At 50.4% G+C, this 22,367-nt stretch overlaps 11 protein-coding genes across 11 annotated transcripts; 5 read left to right on the top strand and 6 right to left on the bottom strand.

The window, feature by feature from the left end:
• Nucleotides 1-304: 304 nt before the first annotated feature.
• On the bottom strand, nucleotides 305-1,057 carry PICMEDRAFT_72912 (hypothetical protein; the record flags this gene model as incomplete). Its single annotated transcript, XM_019164329.1, has 1 exon — nucleotides 305-1,057. The coding sequence occupies one exon, from the start codon at nucleotides 1,055-1,057 to the stop codon at nucleotides 305-307; it is 753 nt and encodes a 250-aa protein (XP_019017995.1).
• A 254-nt stretch (nucleotides 1,058-1,311) lies between these two features.
• PICMEDRAFT_16687 (hypothetical protein) lies at nucleotides 1,312-3,764 on the top strand. Its single transcript, XM_019161308.1, has one exon. It carries the CDS (start codon nucleotides 1,364-1,366, stop codon nucleotides 3,602-3,604), a length of 2,241 nt encoding a protein of 746 aa, XP_019017994.1. The 5' UTR covers nucleotides 1,312-1,363; the 3' UTR covers nucleotides 3,605-3,764.
• A 99-nt stretch (nucleotides 3,765-3,863) lies between these two features.
• On the top strand, nucleotides 3,864-7,646 carry PICMEDRAFT_72910 (hypothetical protein; the record flags this gene model as incomplete). The annotated part of the gene is made up of 1 exon (XM_019164328.1): nucleotides 3,864-7,646. One exon carries the CDS (start codon nucleotides 3,864-3,866, stop codon nucleotides 7,644-7,646), a length of 3,783 nt encoding a protein of 1,260 aa, XP_019017993.1.
• Nucleotides 7,647-7,799: 153 nt separating this feature from the next.
• On the bottom strand, nucleotides 7,800-8,714 carry PICMEDRAFT_72909 (hypothetical protein; the record flags this gene model as incomplete). Its single annotated transcript, XM_019164327.1, has 1 exon — nucleotides 7,800-8,714. One exon carries the CDS (start codon nucleotides 8,712-8,714, stop codon nucleotides 7,800-7,802), a length of 915 nt encoding a protein of 304 aa, XP_019017992.1.
• A 179-nt stretch (nucleotides 8,715-8,893) lies between these two features.
• On the top strand, nucleotides 8,894-10,780 carry PICMEDRAFT_11840 (hypothetical protein; the record flags this gene model as incomplete). Its single annotated transcript, XM_019159849.1, has 1 exon — nucleotides 8,894-10,780. The coding sequence occupies one exon, from the start codon at nucleotides 8,894-8,896 to the stop codon at nucleotides 10,778-10,780; it is 1,887 nt and encodes a 628-aa protein (XP_019017991.1).
• Nucleotides 10,781-10,899: 119 nt separating this feature from the next.
• Nucleotides 10,900-11,163, bottom strand: TIM9 (mitochondrial import inner membrane translocase; the record flags this gene model as incomplete). Its single annotated transcript, XM_019162859.1, has 1 exon — nucleotides 10,900-11,163. One exon carries the CDS (start codon nucleotides 11,161-11,163, stop codon nucleotides 10,900-10,902), a length of 264 nt encoding a protein of 87 aa, XP_019017990.1.
• A 348-nt stretch (nucleotides 11,164-11,511) lies between these two features.
• Nucleotides 11,512-12,315, top strand: PICMEDRAFT_72906 (hypothetical protein; the record flags this gene model as incomplete). Its single annotated transcript, XM_019164326.1, has 1 exon — nucleotides 11,512-12,315. One exon carries the CDS (start codon nucleotides 11,512-11,514, stop codon nucleotides 12,313-12,315), a length of 804 nt encoding a protein of 267 aa, XP_019017989.1.
• Nucleotides 12,316-12,457: 142 nt separating this feature from the next.
• PICMEDRAFT_72905 (hypothetical protein) lies at nucleotides 12,458-13,669 on the bottom strand (the record flags this gene model as incomplete). The annotated part of the gene is made up of 1 exon (XM_019164325.1): nucleotides 12,458-13,669. The coding sequence occupies one exon, from the start codon at nucleotides 13,667-13,669 to the stop codon at nucleotides 12,458-12,460; it is 1,212 nt and encodes a 403-aa protein (XP_019017988.1).
• A 271-nt stretch (nucleotides 13,670-13,940) lies between these two features.
• Nucleotides 13,941-18,821, bottom strand: PICMEDRAFT_16681 (hypothetical protein). Its single transcript, XM_019161307.1, has one exon. The coding sequence runs from the start codon at nucleotides 18,766-18,768 to the stop codon at nucleotides 14,050-14,052; it is 4,719 nt and encodes a 1,572-aa protein (XP_019017987.1). The 5' UTR covers nucleotides 18,769-18,821; the 3' UTR covers nucleotides 13,941-14,049.
• A 65-nt stretch (nucleotides 18,822-18,886) lies between these two features.
• Nucleotides 18,887-20,582, bottom strand: PICMEDRAFT_138231 (hypothetical protein). The gene has a single exon (XM_019160115.1). The coding sequence runs from the start codon at nucleotides 20,434-20,436 to the stop codon at nucleotides 19,006-19,008; it is 1,431 nt and encodes a 476-aa protein (XP_019017986.1). The 5' UTR covers nucleotides 20,437-20,582; the 3' UTR covers nucleotides 18,887-19,005.
• A 447-nt stretch (nucleotides 20,583-21,029) lies between these two features.
• On the top strand, nucleotides 21,030-22,139 carry PICMEDRAFT_59079 (hypothetical protein; the record flags this gene model as incomplete). Its single annotated transcript, XM_019163342.1, has 1 exon — nucleotides 21,030-22,139. The coding sequence occupies one exon, from the start codon at nucleotides 21,030-21,032 to the stop codon at nucleotides 22,137-22,139; it is 1,110 nt and encodes a 369-aa protein (XP_019017985.1).
• Between the last annotated feature and the right edge of the window lie 228 nt (nucleotides 22,140-22,367).

Raw genomic sequence — 22,367 nt, 5'->3', positions numbered from 1 at the left:
TGCTGCTACTGCTGCTACTCTGTACATGCCCTCCACAGGTTCTTCTACTCCCCGCTGCAAAGCAAGCAAACGTGCACTGCTGCATGGCTTTGTGCTGGGCACGCTCACAAGAGCCGTCCGGACATGCGGGGCCGACAGCACCAGCACCAGAGCCGGAGGCAGGACGGAGGCACGCCTGCTCTGCGGAGGGAGGGTTATAAACCACGTCTTCTCTATAGGATACACATACACGTACATACAGACGAGTGCCGGGGGATACTGGTCGGTTACTTGGATACATGGGTACATGCGGAGAGCGTGCTGCTCACAAGGAGTCGAGTCTGTCGTCAATCTCCTGGGGAGTCAGTTTCCTGAACCGAGGCCCGCTGACGCCAGTGGTGCCTTTGAAGCCAAGCATGTCGTCGTTGGCGTTGCCGATGACACAGATCTCCACGGTGTTGCCGTTCATCTCGCCCTCTATGGACTCCTTGAGAGTCAAAAGCGCAATGTGTATGGCGTCCTCGAGCTCAAGCTCGTCGTTCCAGCGCTTCTCCAAAAACGTCTTGGCGGCGTTGGAACCCTTCCCTATGGCAGCCGCCTTCCAGGGGAAGAACGAGCCGGAAGGGTCCACCTGGTAGAGCATGAACCCGTTGTTCTCGTCGTAGCCGCCGACAAGCAACGACACGCCGTACGGTCTCACCCCGGCGTTCTGCGTCGCCTCCTGCATGATCTTGGCCACGTCCGAGACAAGGATCTTCGTAGGCGGGTATTCGTTGTAGATTCGCTTGTAGTTCGTGTGGGCCACCTTCCGTGACTTGTCCACCAGCACCCTGAAATCCGGACCCATTCCCGAGTACGTCATCCCGATGTCCGGTGTCACCTTGTCGATCTTATTTATGAAGTCCGAGTTCACAAGAATAGACGGGTTCTTTTTCTCCGTAGCAAGCACAATTCCGTTTGTCGCCTTTATTCCCAACGACGTGACACCCTGGTTCACCGCCGCCAAGGCGTGCTCAATCTGCTTCAATTTCCCCGAGGGGGAGAAGGTCGTAAGGGAGAACGAGTATCTGTCGGCCATAGCTGTCTGTCGGCGTCTGTCTGGCTCTTCCAAGGCTTCCTTTTCTCTCTCTTCTGCTTGTCCGTCCCCTTCAATGCTCTCAAGGAAGGCAAATGAGATCAACCACAGAGGACCACCAGCCAGGAGATACGCACGCCCTCTGTGCACCAGCACCTCGCTTCCTGTTTTTCTCTTCTGGGTCCATGTTTCTGTCTTTTTTTTTCAGCTGAAGATGCTGTCAGAGCAGCAGAGCCGCAAAAAAAGGAAAAGAAGGCATATTCTGGTAGTAGAAAGGCATCTTCACACAGTAAGAAGCACAGCGGAAGAATGGCGGGCCCGCAGACAGCACGAGGTGTCGAAAAACCGGCAAAATCGGGCAAGATTCCGAGAAAGGGCGGCAAGAAGAACGGACAGCCGTCCTCTGCGACAGGATCGGGAGCAGGAACGGCGAAATCAGAGTCGAACCGGTCCGGCGGCGGTCCGGCGGCGGCAGCAGGGTTTGTGGCGTTGAAGAAAAGCAAGAAGGCAAAAAGCAAGCGGAAGAAGAGCCAGCTGAGCGACGAGAAGAACTCGAAAGCGGACGGAAAGCGGAAGGCTGGTAACGAGTTTGAGAACCTGGACGAGGAGGAGGAGGAGGAGGAGAAGGAGCAGAAAGAGAAAGCAGCAGCAGAGGACGACGACAGGCTGGACTCGGAGGATGAGCTGGTGGAGATTTCGTCCGCTTCTGACTCGTCGGGGGAGGAGGACGCAGACACGTCGCACGAGAAGGGCAGCGGGGACCCAGATCGGTACATATCGCTGGTGGACTCCGATAGTGAGGACGCCGGTGCCGGGGAAGAAAAGGACGAAGGGGAGGAGGACCAGCTGCCGCCCTTGAAGCGACAGAAGGTGAAGGGCTCGAACATGGACGACGACTACATAGCGTTCGACTTCTCCTCGGACGAAGGCGAGGCGGCGGCAGCAGCGCCCGGCCAGGCCGACTACAGTGCGTACGACGACAACGAGTACTTGAGCAACGACGAGGGCAGCTACCACTCGAAGAACATCCACCACAAGGCGGGCGAGGCGAACGACGAGTTTCCGTGGATCCGTAACAGCGACCACTCGAGAGAACGCGAGATGTCCGACTGGCTCACGTCCGAGATCAAGGACTTTGTGCGGTACATCTCGCCCTCTGCCGAAGAGATCAACAACAGGAACAAGGTCATCAACAACTTGAAGGAACACATCAGGTCCATCTGGCCCGACGCAGAGCTGCACTGCTTCGGCTCGTTTGCCACGGACTTGTACCTACCCGGGTCGGACATCGACTGTGTCGTGATATCCAAGCGGGGACGGTACGACAACAAGAGCTCGTTATACCAGCTAACGTCGTACATCCGAAATCATAACTTGGGGGTCGAAGTCGTCCCCATCGCAAAGGCCAAGGTCCCGATCATCAAGTTCGTCGACCCGCAAACAAGGATACACATCGACATCTCGTTCGAGAAAACCAACGGTCTCACAGCAGCAAAGTTGATTATCGACTGGCTCGCCCAGACGCCCGGACTGCGGGAGTTGGTGCTGATAGTCAAGCACTTTTTGGCCGTGCGGAAGTTGAACGAGGTCCACGTCGGAGGCTTGGGTGGCTTCTCCATCATCTGTCTGGTCTACTCGTTCCTCAAGCTCCACCCCCGCTTGTCCACGAACAACATCGACCCGATGGAAAACTTGGGCTGCCTCTTGATTGAGTTCTTCGAGCTCTACGGGTACAACTTCGGTTACGACAGCGTCGCCTTGGCGTTCAATTCCAACAAGGAGCCCATCTACTTGACCAAGAGATCGAATCCAGATCTTCTTGGAAGGAACCCGTTCTCGTTGGCCATTCAGGATCCATACGATCCAGCGAACAACATTTCCCGAGGCTCGTTCAACTTGAAAGACATCAAGCGTGCCTTTGGGGGTGCCTTTGAACTCCTTGTCAACAAGTGCTACGAACTCAACGCGGCCACGTACAAGCAACGGTTGGGCAAATCCATCCTCGGAGGCATCATCAAATACAAGGGCAAGCAGAGAGACTTCCTTGACGCCAGGAAACACGTCAAGAACGTGGCATTCCATGCTGCCAGCGGGAAAGTCACCAAGAAAACCCTCACCAGCACCGGCGGACTTCCGCCGTTGCCTTCAGAAAAGGCCGGAATAGACGTGGACGACTACTTCATGTCGGACTCGTACTACTCCGAGTCCGAGTCCGACACAGAGAAGCCGGCGCCTAAAAAGTCCAAGAAAGGTGGTGCGGCCGACCAATACAGCAAAATTTTCGAGTCCTCCCAGAAGACACAGACAGTGAAGAAGGTCATAGACAAAAAGCCAGAGGAGCTTCTCGACATAAAGGACGATACCGACGATGCGTATACCCCCGAGTTGCCTGTCGCCGCCAAGAAAGAGCCGGATTTTACAGATTCAGACAGCGACTACGATCCTTCCTCCACCGTGCCTCGCAACTCGGACGCCTCCGTCTCTGCCTATCGTGCAGCCAAGGAGGAGCGTAGGGAATACTGGACTCAGAAGTCGGGCGGCACCTTCTAGTCACCGTCTCTCTCTTCTGTGATCCGGGATTGTATATTAAGTAGGCATGAACTAGTAGACTTTATAGAGCGCAATAGAAGAAAACTCGTTGCTGCGACAGTTCTGCTGTCGCAGCGGCCGCCAAAATGCAAGTGTGCAAAGCGTGTTTTTTGACAGTAGATAATCGATGAATGTACACAACAGATAAGCTGGCTGCCGGAGGGGCCGGATTCACGACAGGAATCAAGGAGCAAGGGCACATTACCGATAACAAATACGCATGGTGGACACGCCGGACACAATTGTGAAGAAAGTGCTGACCGAGCTGGCCACAAATGACTTCGAGGGCATCAACGCCAAGGAGTTTTGGGCCTCTGTGGAGTCGGCATGTGGAAAGCTCGACGAGTTCACCAAGACCGTGGTGTGGAACTGGCTCATCGAGAAGCCAGACTTTGAGGTCTGGAGGAAAGTGGAGGACGGACAGGACGAAGGTTCGGGCTCCGGTGGCAAAAAATCAGAGAAACCGTCGATGACACTGGAGGAGAAGGACCAGTTGCCAGATTACGAAACGTTTTTTGACGACGTGAACATAAACGATTACATGATCAAAGTGAGCGAAGACTTCCAGTCATTGTACTTGACCGGTGTGCAGCAGAAAGACAATATCTTGGGCAAGATGCCCTACGATTTGTTGAGAATCATTGCCAAGCACAAGGAGGCCGGAATCAACTCGCTAGACCTCATTCAGGAGTCCGGGCAGGACAAGCGCTCGTTGACAACTCGGTTGGGCGTATTGGAGGACAATCTGTTGATTACAAAGTTTTCTATCTCCGTGAAGAAATGCATAACCAACCACATGATCCACTTCAGGTTTGCTGTCAAAGACACCAAGACCGAGGATGTCGCACCCGAGTATTACGATCGATACCAAGCGATGAGCCAGATCATTGATGCCCTCAAGAAGGAGGAGAACAAGCTCAGGTTGACGAAAGACTTGTTTGAAGAAATCAAGGAAAGCCAGCCGATTTTGAAACTACGTTGGTTCAACAAGATCTTGAAGTTCTTAGTGGACAACGGGTTCATCGAGATGATTCAAGTGGAGTACACTTCTCGTCAGAGATATTTTCCTGGTGTCCGGTACTTGAAGGACTTGCCTCCTGCCAACAAAAAGACGAAGCTACTTGAGAAGATCAGAGAGCAGAGCTTAAATGAAAAGTCTCAGCGAGACGAGAATGATATAGGGGGTTTGGATGACAGCGAAGAAACTATAGATCAGCCAAACTTTAACAGATACTTCCCATTAACGTCGCAGATTCACAGCCTGGTTTTGAAGAATCCTGGAATAATGAATGCAAAATTCGACTCGGAATTGACCGGTACCTATCATACGAGACAGATATCCAACATAGTGGAAGGAATCTCCACGAATATTCCAAATCCTGCTAATGTCAACGCAATAGTTGGCCAGATCTTTCAAATTGGTAAGACAAAGTTTTACAGATTCACCACGCAAAATGTGTTGAACCGGAGAGATCCTAACTACAAGTATGTGGCCCCGATAGAAGGTGAAATAGCTCCAGCTTCACAAACATCACTTTTTGAAGAATCAGTGAAGTACGGAAGCTCATATACCATCGACAGGCGCTTCAAAATTATCTCAGTACCGGTCTCGGGACAAGAGGGCCAGACAAAATATTATTTTATCTCTAAAAGTTATAGCGGAGCACTAGGATCGAAGTTAGCTGCCCAGGTTCCAACCCGTTTTGCTCTTCAAGGAAGCTATGAATCACAGAACGGGTGGATCAAAGTTGACACAAAAACTAAAAAAGTTGTGAAAGACATACCTTCTTATAAAAAAGTTGTGGAGAGCGGAAATAAAAATATAGCTAAATTTAACAAAGGAATTAAAGACCTTCAGTCCCAATTGAAAAACAGCAGTGGAGCTAATGAGAACGGAAACAATCGAGATGAGAAGGCGGACGATATTTCTGTAAATGGTGCATCCGATGTTGCTGGACCGGAAGAAAGCGTTTTCAATGATAAAACAGCTCCAAAAGATGCGGAGCAACCTTCAATGGATTACGGGCCAGAGTTCAGAAGAGCCAGATTGAGAGAATTGACCGATGAAAACAGATGTATCTGTATCAATAGTGAGTTCTGTGCCAAAATATCTCGCTTAATGAAGGTTGGATATTTGATTGATCGCCGGACATTGATCAGAGATGCAATAAGCTTAGCTGCAAAGAAACTGGTTGAGGCTGAAAAGCTGGAAAATGGTAAGTTTGTTGTCAAGTCGATAAAAAATCCTCCAACAGAAGAACTCATCAACGAATGCATTGTAGACGTTATCAAGACATCAACCAGAAAGTTTAGTGCACAAGTTCAGTTTCAAAACCTTCCTGTTCGGAATGAAGGTACTCTAATTAGGGGTTGGAAGTTTGCTGACAAGGAGATGCGCCTACAGAATGCAATGAAATCTGTTAAAAGTTCCTCCGCCGGTGGGAATCGCCGTAAGAGAGTTAAGATTATTAATAATGGTGTTGAGGAGCAGAGTGAAGAAGATGATGATGATGGAACAGAAAATGGTAACGGAATCAAAAGTGAGGCAGTGGATACTGGCCGCGGATCAGTATCTAATGCTAAAGAAGATGATGTTCTCGAACCATTAATGGATGATAGAAAGCGTAAGAAGTTTAAAGTTGCCAACAAATCGCAAGCTAGGGTTGTCAAAACATTCAAGAAGATACGTACGTCTGTCAAAGTCACCAATGACCATGTGCTGATATTGATCAAAGCCATTGTTATCACACAATCACTTTCTGTAGGTGGAAATATTGATTGGCCAACGGTTGCAAAAGTCTTAGATGACATTTATGGTGTTGAGATGCTAAGGAGACAATGGCCAAGACATCGGAAGATGTTAGGACAAAGGAATTTGATGCAAGCAAAAAAGAATTGGGAAGCAGCTTTGTTAGATGCTGTCTCGAACGGTATTGTTACTGCTGCTGATTTGGAAAACTATGATATATTCAAAATGTTAGATGTCTGGAAAAGTCAAGGAGCGGATATATTCATCAATAAAACTGAAAACGAAATTTTGAGCAACTACGAAGATAATTTCAAAACTCAGGTATTTAAGCCTTTGAAAGATGAGTCTGGACAGGAGGTTTTTAGAGAATCTACTTCCATGATTGAGAAGGAACATGTTTGGACAAGCAGGAACTTCATGTACCCTGTTGATCAAACTGAACATTTGGAGCTCATGAATGAGTGTGAGAACCCATCGGCTTTGCAGATTGCAAAAACCAAACTAAAAGCATTGTTTGCTACAAAGGTAGAAAAGTTTAGCTCCAACAAAGTTCGTGATTTATTTGCTGACATTCCAAAGGAGTTGTATTCGAAGGCCTTGACAGAGCTTGAAAATCAAAAGGCAATTGCATTTCTTGGTGAGGACTCTAAAATTAAGTTTACTCTCACTGATCGTCTAATGCTAACATTGGATTGTAAATTGGATGACGATTTTGCTAACGATGCCCACAAAATGTGCGATATTCTTGATGAAATTGACACTTCTCACAATGGTATATTACTGTCTACAAGATGTCCAAGTGGGTGTTATGCACCACTTCTCACGCTCCTCAGTGGTAACCATATTGTTGTAACAAGAGTGGATCAAGAGATGGATTCACCTAATACGTATTATACAAAGTCGTTAGACAGAGGGAAGCTAGAATCCGATTTTTTGATTTCACATTATAAGAAGGAGCGTGTAATGCTTGCGAAACGAGTACCTGTACCTCTTGGTGCTCCATGTTCACTGTTGTGGGTCGATTTGGAAGGTGATTTCAATGAAAAGTTGTGGCATAAATGCGTCTACGTGTTAATTTGGAGCATAGTATTCCATCCTGGTACTCCATTTGATACGTTGTGTGCAAGAATTGATCCGTTACTAGAGCCATTTGAGGTGAAAAGGATACTTGATTGGATGGTTATGCGGGGAAACGTTGTTACAGGGCAGTTTGGTGGGTACTGGCCAACAGAATGTTGGTACGATATCAAGTAAGCAGCTTTAGCATAGTTTGTTATTATAACTGTATTCTAGAATTTTAGTGTATGTATTTTTAGTCTGATAATGAAATTTTTTATCTTGTATCGGTATAATTATTCGTAAGCAGCGTGTATAAGATTGAGATATAGAAAAGAAGATAAAAAAAAGTCATAGTTTTTCTGTCTCGTCGAAACGCCTGTCTTTGACAAGCTCTTCCAGTTTTGCGTCTCTTTTGAAGCACTCTACACGAGTTTGCATCACAAGGTCGGGCTCTACCGTTTCCATTCTTAGCGAGACACCACATTCGGGACACTCTTGCGAAGACCTAAGGTAGATTTTGAGCGGTTCGAGGTCGTATGTGTGTTTGCAAGTTTTGTTTCTGTACGGTCTGACGAACACTTCTCTTGAAATGGGGCAGGTTAAGTCGACTTTACCTCCGTCGACTTCAACATCGTCGTCTCCGTCGTCTCCGTCCTTCTCTAAACTAAACGGGATGGGTCTATCCGGATAAACCGCAACAAACATCATCTGTTTGAACTGTCGCACAGCTTCATCCTCAACGGTTTTCGTTTCCTCGTTCTGCGATTCTACCTTTTTCACTTCTTGGTCGAAAACTTCCGTTAGTGAAGGGAAAGGAAGTGGGGTGCCGTTTGCAATGGCCTCTGATTCTGTAGAAACGTAGTCATAGAGATTTGATATCGTCACCTTCTGCTGTGTGGTTTGGAAAGCAACATGTAGCATTAAGGAGTACGCGTCATTCGAGTCCGAGTAAGAGTTGAACGCGTCGTGAACTCCGTTGATCCAGTCTTCCTTGATGATCGACTCATAAATGGTGTCTTTCACTCTGCTGTATTCATCATCAGATGCTGCTCCAGAGAGATACTTTTGTGCTGCAATTTCAAACTTCACTCCAATGGTTTCGACAAGTGAGTTCTTCACGTCTGAAAGGAAAGGCTGCACGTACTTGTCGCTGTAAGTCGCCTTTGCTGGAGGTCGCTCCTTTCTGAGCTCGTCTCTGCTTTTCGTCAGCAAGGGATAGTGCTGTGGAAGAGATACCAATTCCGATTCTTCTGTTTCTGACATTGTCTGACAAACGATAAGAGAGTGACTCCAAGAAAGTTGTCTGAGGACTGTTTCTCCATAGATAACAGATGTCTGATGACGGGATTTTGCAAACTTCAACACTTTTTTTGTTTTCTCATGTACGCGCTGGAACTGTTGAAGAAGTAGAACAGCCTCCCTCGAGCATTAGAAAGAGCAATATGGAGGGAGGGACAGCTGCGTGGACAGAGGAGGACAAGCTGGGTCTTCGTAACAACAAGGGACATAAGGAAAGACAGCGGGCTTTGATGAAGACACAGCAGGAACAGGGCAAGAAGGAGAGCAGTAGCAGTAGCACGGGTGCCAACAGCAATAGCAACAACAGCAAAAGCACGAGCAAACAGACCAAGATGCCGACTCCGCAGGAGATGCAGGAGTTGTACGACAAAATCACCCCCTTGCAGAAGATAGTGACGTTGCAGCACATCTACAGTCTGTACATGGCGGCGGCGCAGCAGTCGGAGAAAAAGGAGGTGAGCTTCAACATCATACAACTACAGCGAATGATCAACTCGAACCCACTGGTAAACCCGGATTTCGACTTTTTAGACATCAGCGGATTTTTGAACAGCAACAAGGACAAACCTGGACGGTCTGGTAGTTACAGCTCGGGCAGTGGCAGCGGTGCTAGCAGTGTGAACTCCAGCAAGGGTCCTGTCAGTCCGGTGCAGTTAATCCAGATTTTGACAGAGTCGTTGACGCTGCGTGATGAGCGTGGCAGGAACGAGCAAGTCATTCAACAGGTTCCCAACACAATGCTCTTTAGGTTGAGCAAGTTTATTGATTTGAACTTTGTCAAGGACCGTTTAATCAAACTCCTAAACGCATATAAGAACACCACCCTCAAGGAGATCGAAGACTTGGAAAACAAGTGGAAAACGAAAAAGAGCGAGATACAGAAGATCGAGGAGGGCAAAATGGATGACGGGGTGTTGTACGAGGAGTTTTTGAAGGACTTGAAGCGGAAACGAGGAGCCGTCGACAAGAAATCGGTTGTTGAAGTGAAGAAGGAGGGCGGCAGCAAGTCGATATCGCCGGCTCCAGAGAAAAGCGGCGGAGACCTGCAAGGGAAGAAGCTGCAGATATCGAGGCATGTCAGTAAGCAGATAGTGGAGAAGAGTCTAGAGATGGCTGAGGAGAGCTCCAATCAGGCTGCGGCATCGAGCAACACAGCCTCGCCGGTCGTGTCTGGCGAAAGGGCTCCAGAGGGCGTGATGGCCAAGGAGCAGCCGAAGACAGATGGCGACAGCAGTCCGGACACTGTGGAGAGTGCGGAGGAGCCTCTGGGTGTGACCGGGAGGTCCGAGACGGCGACGACGCCGAAGGCGAAGAAGGACGTTTCGCAAGTGAGGGAGGGCTCGGAGAAAGAGGATGACAAGGAGGTGTTTGTGGATGCAGCGGAGAACGTGAGCCCGAAGGAAAAGCCTGTCGAGCTCAAGAAGACGGCGGTAGGGGTGACGGCGCACCACACACGTTCGTCGTCCAAACACAAGCTTGACGACGGTGACGGTGTGGAGGAGGAGAGTCGGACTAGCAAGCGGGCCAAGGTGGACGCCGGGGACAGCGAGCAGCAGCAGCAGCGTGCCGCCAAGACGGAGCCTGTGGTCGAGGGAGACGCCGCAGACGACGAGAAGGACACGGCGGCGGTGCAGACCCGGGCCAAGACCCGGAGCATGACGAGCCACAGCAAGGAGCGGCCGGCGCCGCCGACGAAGGCCGAGAGCAAGAAGTTCCAGCAGCTGTCCGTGCAGCTCATCATGCACATCTCCTCCCACCGGATAGCGTCGATGTTCCTCAACCCGGTGAACGCCCACGACGAGCCGCAGTACTACGAGTTGATCAAGCGGCCTGTCGACCTGAAGACCATAGTGAAGCGCATCAAGGCCGGGGAGATCGCCACGCTCGAGCGGCTCGAGCTCGAGATGCAGATCATGTTCACCAACGCCATCATGTACAACGACATGGGCCAGGAGGACGTGTACCGCGGCATCCTCGACATGAAGAAGGAGTGGGCCGGCTTGGTGTCCATGCTGAGGGAAAACATGTAGTCTCTGTATTATTTATTCCGTGCAACACATACGTACATATCTATATATAGATGGAGAGGACGAGGCGGCGCCTTCGTTATAAACAGGCTGCGGATCACGCGGGCGGCTCGCTGGCCCGCCTACTGTCTCATCTGCGTCATCAACTTCTGGTTCTGCTCCTGGAACCTGGTGCCGACCCTCTCGCTGTGCTTCAAGAACTTCTCGGCGCACTTTGTCAAGCACGAGTTCTCTCTGTCCGTCAAGTTCTCCGATGTGAAGTCTGTTACACAGTCGTTGAAGCATCTGTCCACCAACGAGGTGTAGAGTCTCATGAAGTCGGCCATCTGCTTCTGTTCGACGACTTTCTGGAACTGTTGTTGTTCGTTGTAGTTGAGCTGGTCCATACTGCTGTTGCTTGACTGTCTTGTTGTGGGTCTGAGATCAGATTCTTTCTGTTTCTTTCTCTCTCAGAGTCCTCCTGTCCCCGTCTTTCTCCTATCCCATCCCCTGTTCTTCTCTTGCTCCTCTTGTCCAAAGTGGAAGACCCGTCCGGAAACGAGAAAGGGCAAGAGACTCGACGAAACGCAGAAAATCGCGGTGCACGGATGCAGACGGAGGGCTGAGGGTGAAAAGTCTGCCATGACGACATGAATCGGACACAGGAAGAGAAGAGACGGAAGAAAGGGGCAGTAGAGAGAGAAATAGGAGGGCAAAGGAGTACCAGAGGAGAACTAGAGAGGATTTGAACAAGCATGTCTGTAGCAGGAAGCTATGCCGAAAGGGCATCCACGCACGCTTCGCCTGTGGCGGCGAAATTGTTCCGGATCATGGAGCAGAAGAAGACGAACTTGTGTGCGTCGTTGGACATCACGACAACGGCGGAGTTGCTGGCGGTGTTGGACAAGGTGGGGCCGTACATCTGTCTGGTGAAGACGCACATCGACATTGTGTCGGACTTCACGTACGAGGGGACGGTGGTGGCGCTGAAGGCGCTGGCGCAGAAGCACAACTTCCTTGTGTTCGAGGACCGGAAGTTTGCGGACATCGGGAACACGGTCAAGAACCAGTACAAGTCCGGGGTGTTCCGGATTGCGTCGTGGGCGGACATCACGAACGCACACGGGGTGACCGGGGCAGGGATTGTGTCGGGGCTGAAGCAGGCGGCGGAGGAGACGACGGACGAGCCCCGGGGCCTGCTCATGCTTGCGGAGTTGTCGTCCAAGGGCTCGCTTGCCTACGGCGAGTACACGGCGAAGACGGTGGAGATCGCCAAGACGGACAGAGACTTTGTGATCGGCTTCATTGCGCAGAGAGACATGGGCGGCCGGGACGAGGGCTTCGACTGGATCATCATGACGCCCGGCGTCGGCTTGGACGACAAGGGCGACGCCTTGGGCCAGCAGTACCGCACGGTGGACGAGGTCGTCAGCACGGGCTCGGACATCATCATCGTCGGCAGGGGTCTCTACGGCCAGGGCAGAGACCCGGTCGAGCAGGCGCAGCGGTACCAGCAGGCGGGCTGGAACGCGTACTTGAAGAAGATCGGCCAGCAATGATGGGGGGCCCGTTCCCCTGCTCCAGCCGGGGTGTTGTTCTATAGTAGGCGTTAAGCTAGATAAAGTCATCATCCAAAGAAAAGGAAAGTCGTTAGTTGAATATTATATAAGTGTACGGTGGAGGAGCGGACGGGGAGGCCTTTCATGCCTCGAGCTTCTCCTTCAGGCTGTCCTGGAGATCGATCGACAACTTCTGTCTCGTGATCTCAAACACCAGCAAGCCGATGGACGTGGCGGGGATGTTCGTCAGCGTGAAACGTGTGAACCCCCGGTACATGAACGCCGGCCACGACATGCCCGCCTTGAGCTTTCTTGCAATCAGAATGTCTAGTGTCTGCTTGTACGAGTTGTAGTAGAGTCGGAACCACTTGGACGTCTCGATCTTGTTCGCCTCGTTGAAGATGTCCAGCGCCTCGAGTCTCGCCAAGTGGATCTTCTGCACCTTGTTGAACGGGTACTGGACGGCAATCAACGCACTCGCTGCAGACGCCCCGGCGAACAGCACAAACGTCAACTGGAGCGCCCGGGCAGACTTTCTCGTGTTCACGTCGTTGGGGTCGACATCAAGGCCCCTGATCCGATCGAACCAGTCAATCACACTCTTCGTTCGGCTGTAGCCCTGGCTCTTGATCACCTCGAACACGGAGAAGTAAAACCCAAAGCCAAGCGACTCCTTGATGAGGTTTAGCCAGAACCCTGCAAAAATCCCGACAATTCCAATGTCCTTGAGCTTCTTCCACGCATACTTATATATCCCGTTGTTCTTCACGTCTCCGTCAACCAACTCCGCGTAGTTCGAACGAGAGTACAAGGCGTCGATCGGACTTGCTGCAATACTGCTGATCGCCCCTGCAATGAACCCAGCACGAAACGAGTCGTAGAAAGAAAGCAGCCATGAATACCAATTCTGGCTCCCTTCCCCCGTCGTCACGCCGCTTAGTGTCCACTTCCACCCCCTGTTGGACGTAAAGTATTGCAAAAACGTCAAATATGTCGAGTAGAGCACCACTCCAATCGCACAGTTGGCAATGATGGGTGGTAACACTTGGTTCGGTATGAACTGCCATCCCCTTCTTCGTACAGACTCGTACAACAGCGCAGGACTAGAGTGTGTAAATATGTGGTATGGTTTCCCCGCAAGTTCGTTCGCCAAGAGCATCCTCGACACCGTCAAATAGTCGAACCGAGCGGGTCGGAAGAGCTTCGCAGGCGTACGTATATATATCGAAGTGAGCTGTAGCAAAATGGCTCGTATACTTGCCGAAGACGCCGATACTACCTGCGTGGAGCGGTGGCTGAGTCCAGCCTTTTGTTGTTGCTGGTCTTGCTGACGTTCGTCTTTATCGTTAAACATTGGCGATTTCATAAACTTCGATTCTTCGTCATCAACTTTTTCCACGCAGCACGATTATTGCGTTTTCCTACTCTGTTTCTTGCCAATAGGTACTGACAGCTGCAATGGTTGTTGTTCTTTGCTTCTCCGGCGTCTCTGAAACCCTCTTAGAGAGAGCTAGAGTCTTTCTCTCCCCCGTCAACTCCTCATCCGTCAAGAATCCATACTCGAGCGAACTCGGAGGAGCATCCCAAAGAGGAAACGAAAATTTGGAAGGTACACATGCCTCTCCGTCTTCGTCTTCGTCTCCGTCTTTGGGGCTGCTTCATGTATAAAGATATGTTTATGTTTCTATTCAGAGTTATGTACGTCTAGGCCGACAGCTATATAAAGGGTGCCACTCAGGCATTGCTCTTGATGACCTCTTCTACCAACTTCTTCAACGCGCCGTCCATCTTGTAGCCCTTCAACTTCACCAAGTCTAACTTGTCCTTCTTGATCATCAACACGTTCCGTAACAGCTCAATGACTTCGTCCTCATGTCCGCTGTTAGGGTAAGATGCTCTGTTTTTCTGTAATAACTGACTTGAGACAGCAAAGACCTTGTCCACGACCGCTTCCACGTTACTAAAATCGAAAGTAAGAATCATCTTGCAAGATAGGTCCAAGACATCGCGTTGTGTTTTGATCATTCCCTTGACGTCGGTACCGTTAACTTCAGGCTTCATTAACTCTACCAACAATCTCAAGCATGCAGCATCAAGCATTTTTTCCAAAGAAAGCTCCTTCAATGGCAGCTTCGGATTGGTTATTAGCAAGTTCGTCAACGTGTTCAATGCATGGTTCCGTAACTGTCTACATGGATTGTAGCATTGGTGCGAAATAGCTTCAATAAGAGGGTACCATGGGTTGACCACCTCAGCACCGCTCGCTTTCTTTTCCTCTGTCGATTTTGCAAAGCTGGTACCATTTATGACATCACCCAGTTGGCTTGTCAAGGTTATTGATTGTAGTGCGATATTGACCAACTCTTGGTACGGATTCTTGTTGACTTCAACTTTCAATCCACTATCGATCAACTTGTCATATTCGTGTTCCCATTGAGCACCGTAAGCACCAACTGCAGAGATTTCATCCAGGAGACCGAGAATATCCATGTAGTTGTCATACTCAATAAGAGTTGGATGCTCTTTGATTATAGAGGAAATAAATTGGTAAACGGCCTCAGTGTTTTTGGGTGATGATGCAAATACTCTCAAAATCACCCAGTAGGTATTCTTCATAACCACATCCTTACAACACCATGAATCTTCCACAATTGCTAGCTGTTCTAACGGCTGCAATACGTTAACGCCGTGCTTAACAAAAGCCTCTCTTGAATTGATTGCCAATTCGTGGATTTTGTCAAGTGCAGAGTCTAAAACACTCTTGGAAGCATCTGAACTCACGTGGACGAGTAGCAACTTGTATGATAAGACTCTTGACACTGTGGACATCTTCAAATCCTTCTTTTCTTCAGACAAGAACAGATCGCATTTACTAAACACTTGGTTAATCAACTTTTGGTTTTCGGTGACCAAAAGATAACAAACACATAATTCCAATAAGAAAAGTTCCTCTTCAACGTAGAATCTTTCTGTCGACTCGTTTCTATGAGGCAACAAAGCCAATAAAATCTGTACTAACTTGTTCATGCTGTCGAAATCTCTCGTTTTACTGACATAGGAGAACAAGTTGTTCACACCTGTACTTTCAATGAACTCAATAGCAGCCAGCGATACTTCAATCTCCTCTTGCGTTGGTTCTGGAGTGTCATCGGATAAACCCTTTAAGTAAGAAGAGAAAGTAGAGAACAACCCGCTCTCTTTCAATACTTCAGATTTTTTAATGTTAAACTCTGCAGGAGGCTTGTTCAATTTTTCAAATTCCAATTTCTTTTGGAATTCTTCAAAAATGTTAGGATTGATGAGGCCAATTTCGAAAAGTTTCAAAACTGCCTTGATAGCATAAAACCATCCTTTTGTGACTTTGTATTTCGACCTTTTCATAATCCTGAACAGTATAATCATACTCAGTTGAGCCCTGTAGTCACGTCCGAACAAAACTGCAAGGTCACTGACGAAAACTGTATCCTCGCCTTCTCTAACATTAGTATCCATCTCAATGATTGGTAGAATGTCTCTGTTATCTACCAAGTATTCCGATTTCTTGACACCGGTGAGGGTTGATAAATGTGCAGTCATTTCGACGATTTGATCTACAATATCATCTATTCCAAAATAAATAGCAATTGCAGCGCATTTTTCAACCGTCGACATCATTTTGGTAACAATGCTATCATGTGTAGCATCATCAAACATGACAATAAAAGAAGAAATCAGATCTTGACAGTGTTTCTCGAATAGTAGTTTATCAAAAGCTAATAAGTCTGTGATAGCTGTATTATTAGATCCAGTCCATGTATCGTTGATTGAGTCGGAGTCTGTAACCTTCTTGTTCTCTTGCTCTGCAACCAATGACTGCCAAACAGTTTCAAACCATTTGACGGTACCCTTGTGCTCTTCTGGCATGATGATCTCCTTTTCTTTAATACTTTGATACATCTTTTCAGTGTACCAAACAGGGAAGTCTTTACCCTTAAAACAACCACGCAAGTTTCTTTGGTAGTCTTCTAAAGTCATTGGCTTCTTGACGTTAGGATTGTGTAAATCAGTGTTTAACATAATAATTGAGAAAGAAAGAACATACATTGCATCGGAATCAGGAACAACTTTTTCCTCTTCTTCTACTGCTTCATCCTCTTCTCCATTGTCTTTGTCTTTGTTCTTTGTCTTCTCGGACAACGCCTTTTCATCAACTTCATCAATTGGGTCTTGGCATTCAATATATCTTTCATTAAAAGTTGATACTATACGATCAATCTGTTGGGCCTCACCAGGAAGTCTGAAGTAGTTCAACAGTACTCTCAAGGATTCATCTGGTCTTAAATTTTTAAAGTCCAATAATCCTACAAATTCTTTCAACAAGTTCACCTTTGCAGGTTTAGCCAAAAGCTCACCCAATTGTTTTTTGTCAATACGTCCTGAGTTTGTAAGTAAAAATTTGGCAACTTCTTTGTCATCATTAGGATCCGTGATAAAACCTTTCTCTTGTAGAGATTCCAGTCCCTTTTCTGGCTTTTCATTCCATTTCTTGACACATTCAATAAAATCAGATTTTTTTGTATACTGCTGGATCAAGGGATTTTTATCACCATTCGAGAGGTCTACGTTCTCATTGATTCCAATTTTGATTCTTTCATAGATACCGTTGACAAAGGAAAGTAGTCCATCTAGGCAAATTGGAGGCACATTCCCAGTTGTCAGCAGCGAGCAATCTGAGTATGATAGTCTGCATAGAAGTTTGATCAACGAGCTTGTCAAGTCTGTTCTGTCAAAATCACAGTCATAAGATTTGAACAGATTGATAAATAAATAAGGTGATCTACACCATAAAACGCTCAAGGATTCAATGAGGAATTCCTTAGATTGAGGAGATTTCCCTGTGTCAAACTCCTTTCTCAATTCTGCAACCTCCACTTCAGTTAAAGAGTTTGTTTCAAATTTACCCTTCCTGGACATGTCGAATACGGTCTCACGATATTTGGACAGATCCTCGTTCAACATAGACTCGTCGGCAATTATGGACTGGAAAATGGTTACAAAAATCAATTCCAGTTGAATCTTGAGGTAATTGGGGAAGTAAAGTGCAAAGTATAAGATTAGTTTCAGAGATAGGGTGACCAGGATCGAAGATTCGCTATTTTGAATGATTTCGACCAAATGGTGGCAGCAATTATCTGATATCAAAGAAAAGAGCTGATTATGCTTGGTGATGTGGGTGCCCGTGACTTCAATCGTTCTGATCAGGATTTCTAGTGCAAGCGTTCTGGTTGCCTCCGTAAACCTGTATTTGTTATCTGGCAAGAGGATGTCGATGGTGTGATTCAAGAATTCTCGCATACATGCAATACCATAGGGGGACAGGTCGGCGTCCTTGTCTGGCAAATCGAGCGAAGCAAGTGTGTTAAGTTCGTCATCTTCTGTTGACACAGAGTTCTCTGCTGAGGCTGTGGTTGTTGCTAGTGGCGATACTATAAGCTTAGCAGCTTTGTTCTCCTCACTTTGGCTCTGTTCGCTCGTCGACCTGTCTTTGGAGATGTCAGAAGGGCTTGCAGAACTTGATCCACCGATAGTGTCTATTGGGAGCGAGTCATTGGTAAACTCCACTTGGGCGCTCTTTGTGTTGTGGTCGATTTCCGGCTTAGATTCCAACTCCTTGAGCTTGGAAAACAATATCTGAGTAATAGTGAGGAGAGACGTTTCTGCGGCGCTTCTTAGCATGTCTCTGCGTCTGGTGTTGATAGCCAAGGAGAAGCACGTGGATATGATTTCGTACATGGAGTCGTCTGTGAGAAGATCGCCTAGAGGGGATGCGACAATGGACTCGAGCAGCTGGATGATCTTCACGAGGAGCAAGTCGTCCTGTGTCTGGTCGGCGCCCTCGAAACGACAGTGCGCCAAAGTGGAGACAATCTGGGACAACGCCTGAACAATGTTTGTCTGGTTGGCGCTGATGATGCCGTAGTGCAGGAACTTGGCGAGGGAGGAGATGGCGAGGTTCGTGATGTGGCAGGACGTGGACGGCGACTTGATCACCACTAGAAAGGGCTGCAAGAGCGTGATGATGTCCACCAACGTGATGTCACGCGTATCGGAGAGAATCGAGCGCAACTCGACAAAGCCGGACAAGAAGTGGTCGTCGTCCTTGAACTTGGTGGCGTACTTGTTAGTGTTCGGGTTCCTGACCGTGCTCGTGCCGAAGCTGCTGCTGCTCAGGTCGTTGTCGTCCGCACGCGTGCCGTCGCTGAGAAATTGGTTCAACAAGATCGCCGCAAAGGGGCTCGACGCCGACTTGTTGTTCTTGCGCATCGCCGAGAGAATGAACGTGCATTCCTGGATGATGAACGCCAGCGGGTCCGTGATGGTCGTGGCCGTCGTGATCGATGTGTCTGCTGCCTGCCACGGGTGGGGCGCCCGGGCGACGGAGGCGTCCGCAAACGCTGTCGAGGTCTGCAGCATGGTCTGTATCAGTGTCCGACGCTAGCTCTGTTCTGCTGTGCCTCTGATCTGCAATGGTCCGCTGCAGAGCCCTCCTGTGCTGACACGCTGTGCTGTGGCCGCCGGCACGAGAAAAAGCCACCAGTTGTTTTCCTTCGGGGGCGCTGGACACCCTCCGGCGCGGGCTGCGGTGCCGGCTGGCGACATGAATCGGACACGGAGGTGTTGAAGTTCTATATACAGGGTAGAAAGAGTCCACTAGAGGGAGCGGGTGCGTTCGGCGTTCCAGAGCCGGAAGGCAAGCCGCCACTCCTTGTACATGAGGTTCGGGTGAAGCAGATCGAAGTCGTACTTCTCTAGCCGCTCGAGGTAGAGGGTGGTGGGCAAGCCGGAGAGGTAGGGGAGGAAGAGGCAATCCGGGAGACCGCGTTTCTGGTGGCGGAGTAGGCTGCAGACAGGGGCAGGGGTGTCCGGTGCAGCGGCGAGCTGCTGGACGTGGGTCTTGACGAGATCGAGCTTTGTGCGGGCGGAGATCAAGTGGTCGTTGGCCCGGGTGGCCATGTCGAAGACGACGTTCTTGAGCCGCTCCTTGGTGTCTGGGTCTGCGTCTGCGGCGCGGCCCTGCAGGTAGCGAAGACACGCCTCCTCGGAGAGCCTGTGTTTGGTGAGGGTGTCTGTCGGGAGCATGAGGGTGTGCTTTTTCTCGGCGAAGTAGCGGAGGCCGACGAGGAAGGAGCCGACGGCGGTGGCCTGGCCGAGGTGGGCGCTGATGTCGGTGAGGCCGTGGCGGAGGTCGTCGGAGCCGGGGAGCTCAAGCAGGGCGACGCCCGGGTCGGCGAAGCCGGAGAGCTGGGGCGACAAGAGGACGGACTGCATGAGGTAGTTCATCTGCGAGAAGGTGCCCTCGCCGAAGGAGCACACGTCGTCGAGGCTGCGGAAGCCGGCGGCGCTGTTGTGGTTGTAGAAGTGCTGGTGGCTGTGGACCATCTGCTTGAGCATGCCGGCGTCGAGCCGCAAGTGGCGGAGCACCGTGTCTGCGAGCAGCACCGTGCACGGCTCGTTCACGCGGGGCAGCACCGCGCCGGCGTTCTCCAGCGTCAGCGTCTCGCACGCCTCCACCTGCTGCAGCCAGAAGGCGAACTTGAGGTTGCTGAACTCCCGGGACTTCGCCGTGGCCCCCGGCTGGAACCCGAACGACACCTTCGACAACTCCATGTTGAGCGCCCGGAACGCCACAAACGAGTCCCGCAGATACGCCGGATACATCTTCGAGAGAAGCACGCTGGACGGGTCCGCTCGTCCTAGCGCCGCCGTGCAGTCGAACCGGGCCTTCTCCACCCTGTCCGTGTACGGGTCCGTCTGTGTGGAGTAGCATGTCCGCCACGCCCTTCTGGTCCTGCTGCCGCCGACGCCCCGAGGGGCGCCTGCACACCAGCCCCACGTCCGTGCAACGACCATTCTTGTCATCGTGTGTCTATTCAGAACTGTTCTGACCGCTCTGACCTGTCGTCTCGTCTCCACCGCCCTCCTGTTTCTCCAGCCAACCACATCCCTTGCATTGTCAGACGTCTGGGGGAGAAGGCGACGAAAAAAGGACCCGGAGAGGGGAGGGGGGTTGAACCACCTGCCCTGCTCACGTAAGCCCTTACGTAACCTTCTTTCTTCTCTTCTTCCTCTTCTATTGCACATCTTCTTTGTCTTCTTTTCCAAAACATGCCCGTTCTACAGCAGCTGCGCGGCCTGCTGGCCGGAGGACTGTGCTGACACACAGTGTGGCCGGGCCAAGCGGCCCCGGGCGCGCGCGCCCCCGTGTGGCCAAGTGGATGCGGCGCGGGCTCGCAACCGCAGCGCGGTCCCCGGGTCGACCCCCGCGCCGGCCCGCCCGTCAGCTCACCCACGCCCGGCCGCTCGTGCCTTGTGGGCCCCCCCGACAAACCCCCAACCCTTTACCTCCCCACTCACATAGACACAGCAGCGGTGCCTGGGTGGAGTGCAGCGGGTGCTGGGGCAGAGGGGGAGATGAAAGAAGGATCTGTCGTCAGATCTGTCATCGTTTAGAGGCGTCTATTTGCGACTCGGCTTGCAATTCCCCCACCCCGTCCCCTTTGGCAGAAGTAAGCGGTCCTCTTGGCGGCACAGGAGCAAAAGCAGCACAGGCAAAACGCACAGGCAGCACAGGCAGCACAGACAGCACAGACAGCACTCGCAGCAGCATTCACACACGCACAGAACAGCAGCAGAAAGTCACACACACACACACAGAAAGCCTACCCGCCGCCAGCATGACAGAGTACTTGGTCAAAGACGTGACCAGCAACACATCCGGAATCACCCGTCCCATGTTTGTGCAGGAGATCACGAAAATCGGCGAAGGGGCGTTCGGCACCGTGCTCCAGGCGAACTTGAAGAACGCGCTGTCGGAGCCAAACAGCCCGCAGGACGTGTGGATCGGGCCGTTTGCCATCAAGAAGGTGCCTGCACAGACGGAGTACAAGTCGAGAGAGCTCCAGATCTTGAAGCAGACGAACCACCCGAACATCGTGGCGTTGAAGTACTACTACAACTACCCGAACAAGGACGACAACAACCGCGTGTACCAGCACTTGGCGATGGAGTGCCTGCCTTGCAACTTGCAGTCCGAGATCAAGCGCTACTACATGAACAAGTCGTTCCTCCCGGAGAGCCACATCCGCGTCTACACCTTCCAGATAGCCAGGGCGATGAACTACCTGCACTCCTTCCAGATCTGCCACAGGGACATCAAGCCGTCGAACATCTTGATCAACCCGGAGACGCTTCTCTTGAAGATCTGCGACTTTGGCTCCGCCAAGGTCTTGGAGCCCAACCAGCCCTCCGTCTCCTACATCTGCTCGAGGTACTACAGGGCGCCCGAATTGATTGTCGGCTGCTGCATCTACACCACCAAGATCGACATCTGGGGGCTCGGCTGCGTCATGGGCGAGATGTACATGGGCAAGCCCGTTTTCCAGGGCCAGGAGCCCATGCTCCAGTTGCGGGAGATCACCAAATTGTTGGGCCCGCCCTCCGAGAAGTTCATCTACACCGCCAACCCGCAGTACAACGGGCCTATGTACTCGCACAAGATCTACTCGTCCACTGCCGAGACCCGCTTCCAAAAGGTGTTCAACAACGCCGACGCCGACGCCGTCGACCTTCTCATGCAGGTCCTCGTCTACAGTCCGACCGAGCGATACGGGCCTTCCCAGATCATGGCACACAAATTCTTTAACGAAATCAAGTCCATCAACTTCACAGTACAGTCTAGAGCCTCGACCACCCCTCTGAAAATCGACAACCTCTTGTTCAACTTCAGCGACTACGAGTTGCGGACCTTTGGCAGCCTCATCAACGACATCCTTCCTCGATCCTGATCCATCCCCATCCGACTCCAGGGGCGGCCCGGGTCCCTCCTGCCTGCCCATATCGTATATATTATTACCCTCAGTCATTTTTATTTCATCCTCTGCAGCCACTCTGGCCCCCGAGGAGACTTTTCTTCTTTTCTTTGCCCTAATCTTATATCCTCCCAGTCTGTCTCTGCACAGGAATCCGACCGAAATCGTCTCTTCTTTTCTCTTCCTCTATCTACTCCTACTTCT

This window comes from Pichia membranifaciens (genome assembly GCF_001661235.1).
Source record: "Pichia membranifaciens NRRL Y-2026 unplaced genomic scaffold PICMEscaffold_3, whole genome shotgun sequence".
In the NCBI taxonomy this organism is placed as follows: domain Eukaryota; kingdom Fungi; phylum Ascomycota; class Pichiomycetes; order Pichiales; family Pichiaceae; genus Pichia; species Pichia membranifaciens.
Note: the sequence above shows the minus strand (reverse complement) of the source record. Positions and strands in the feature narration are given on the sequence as shown.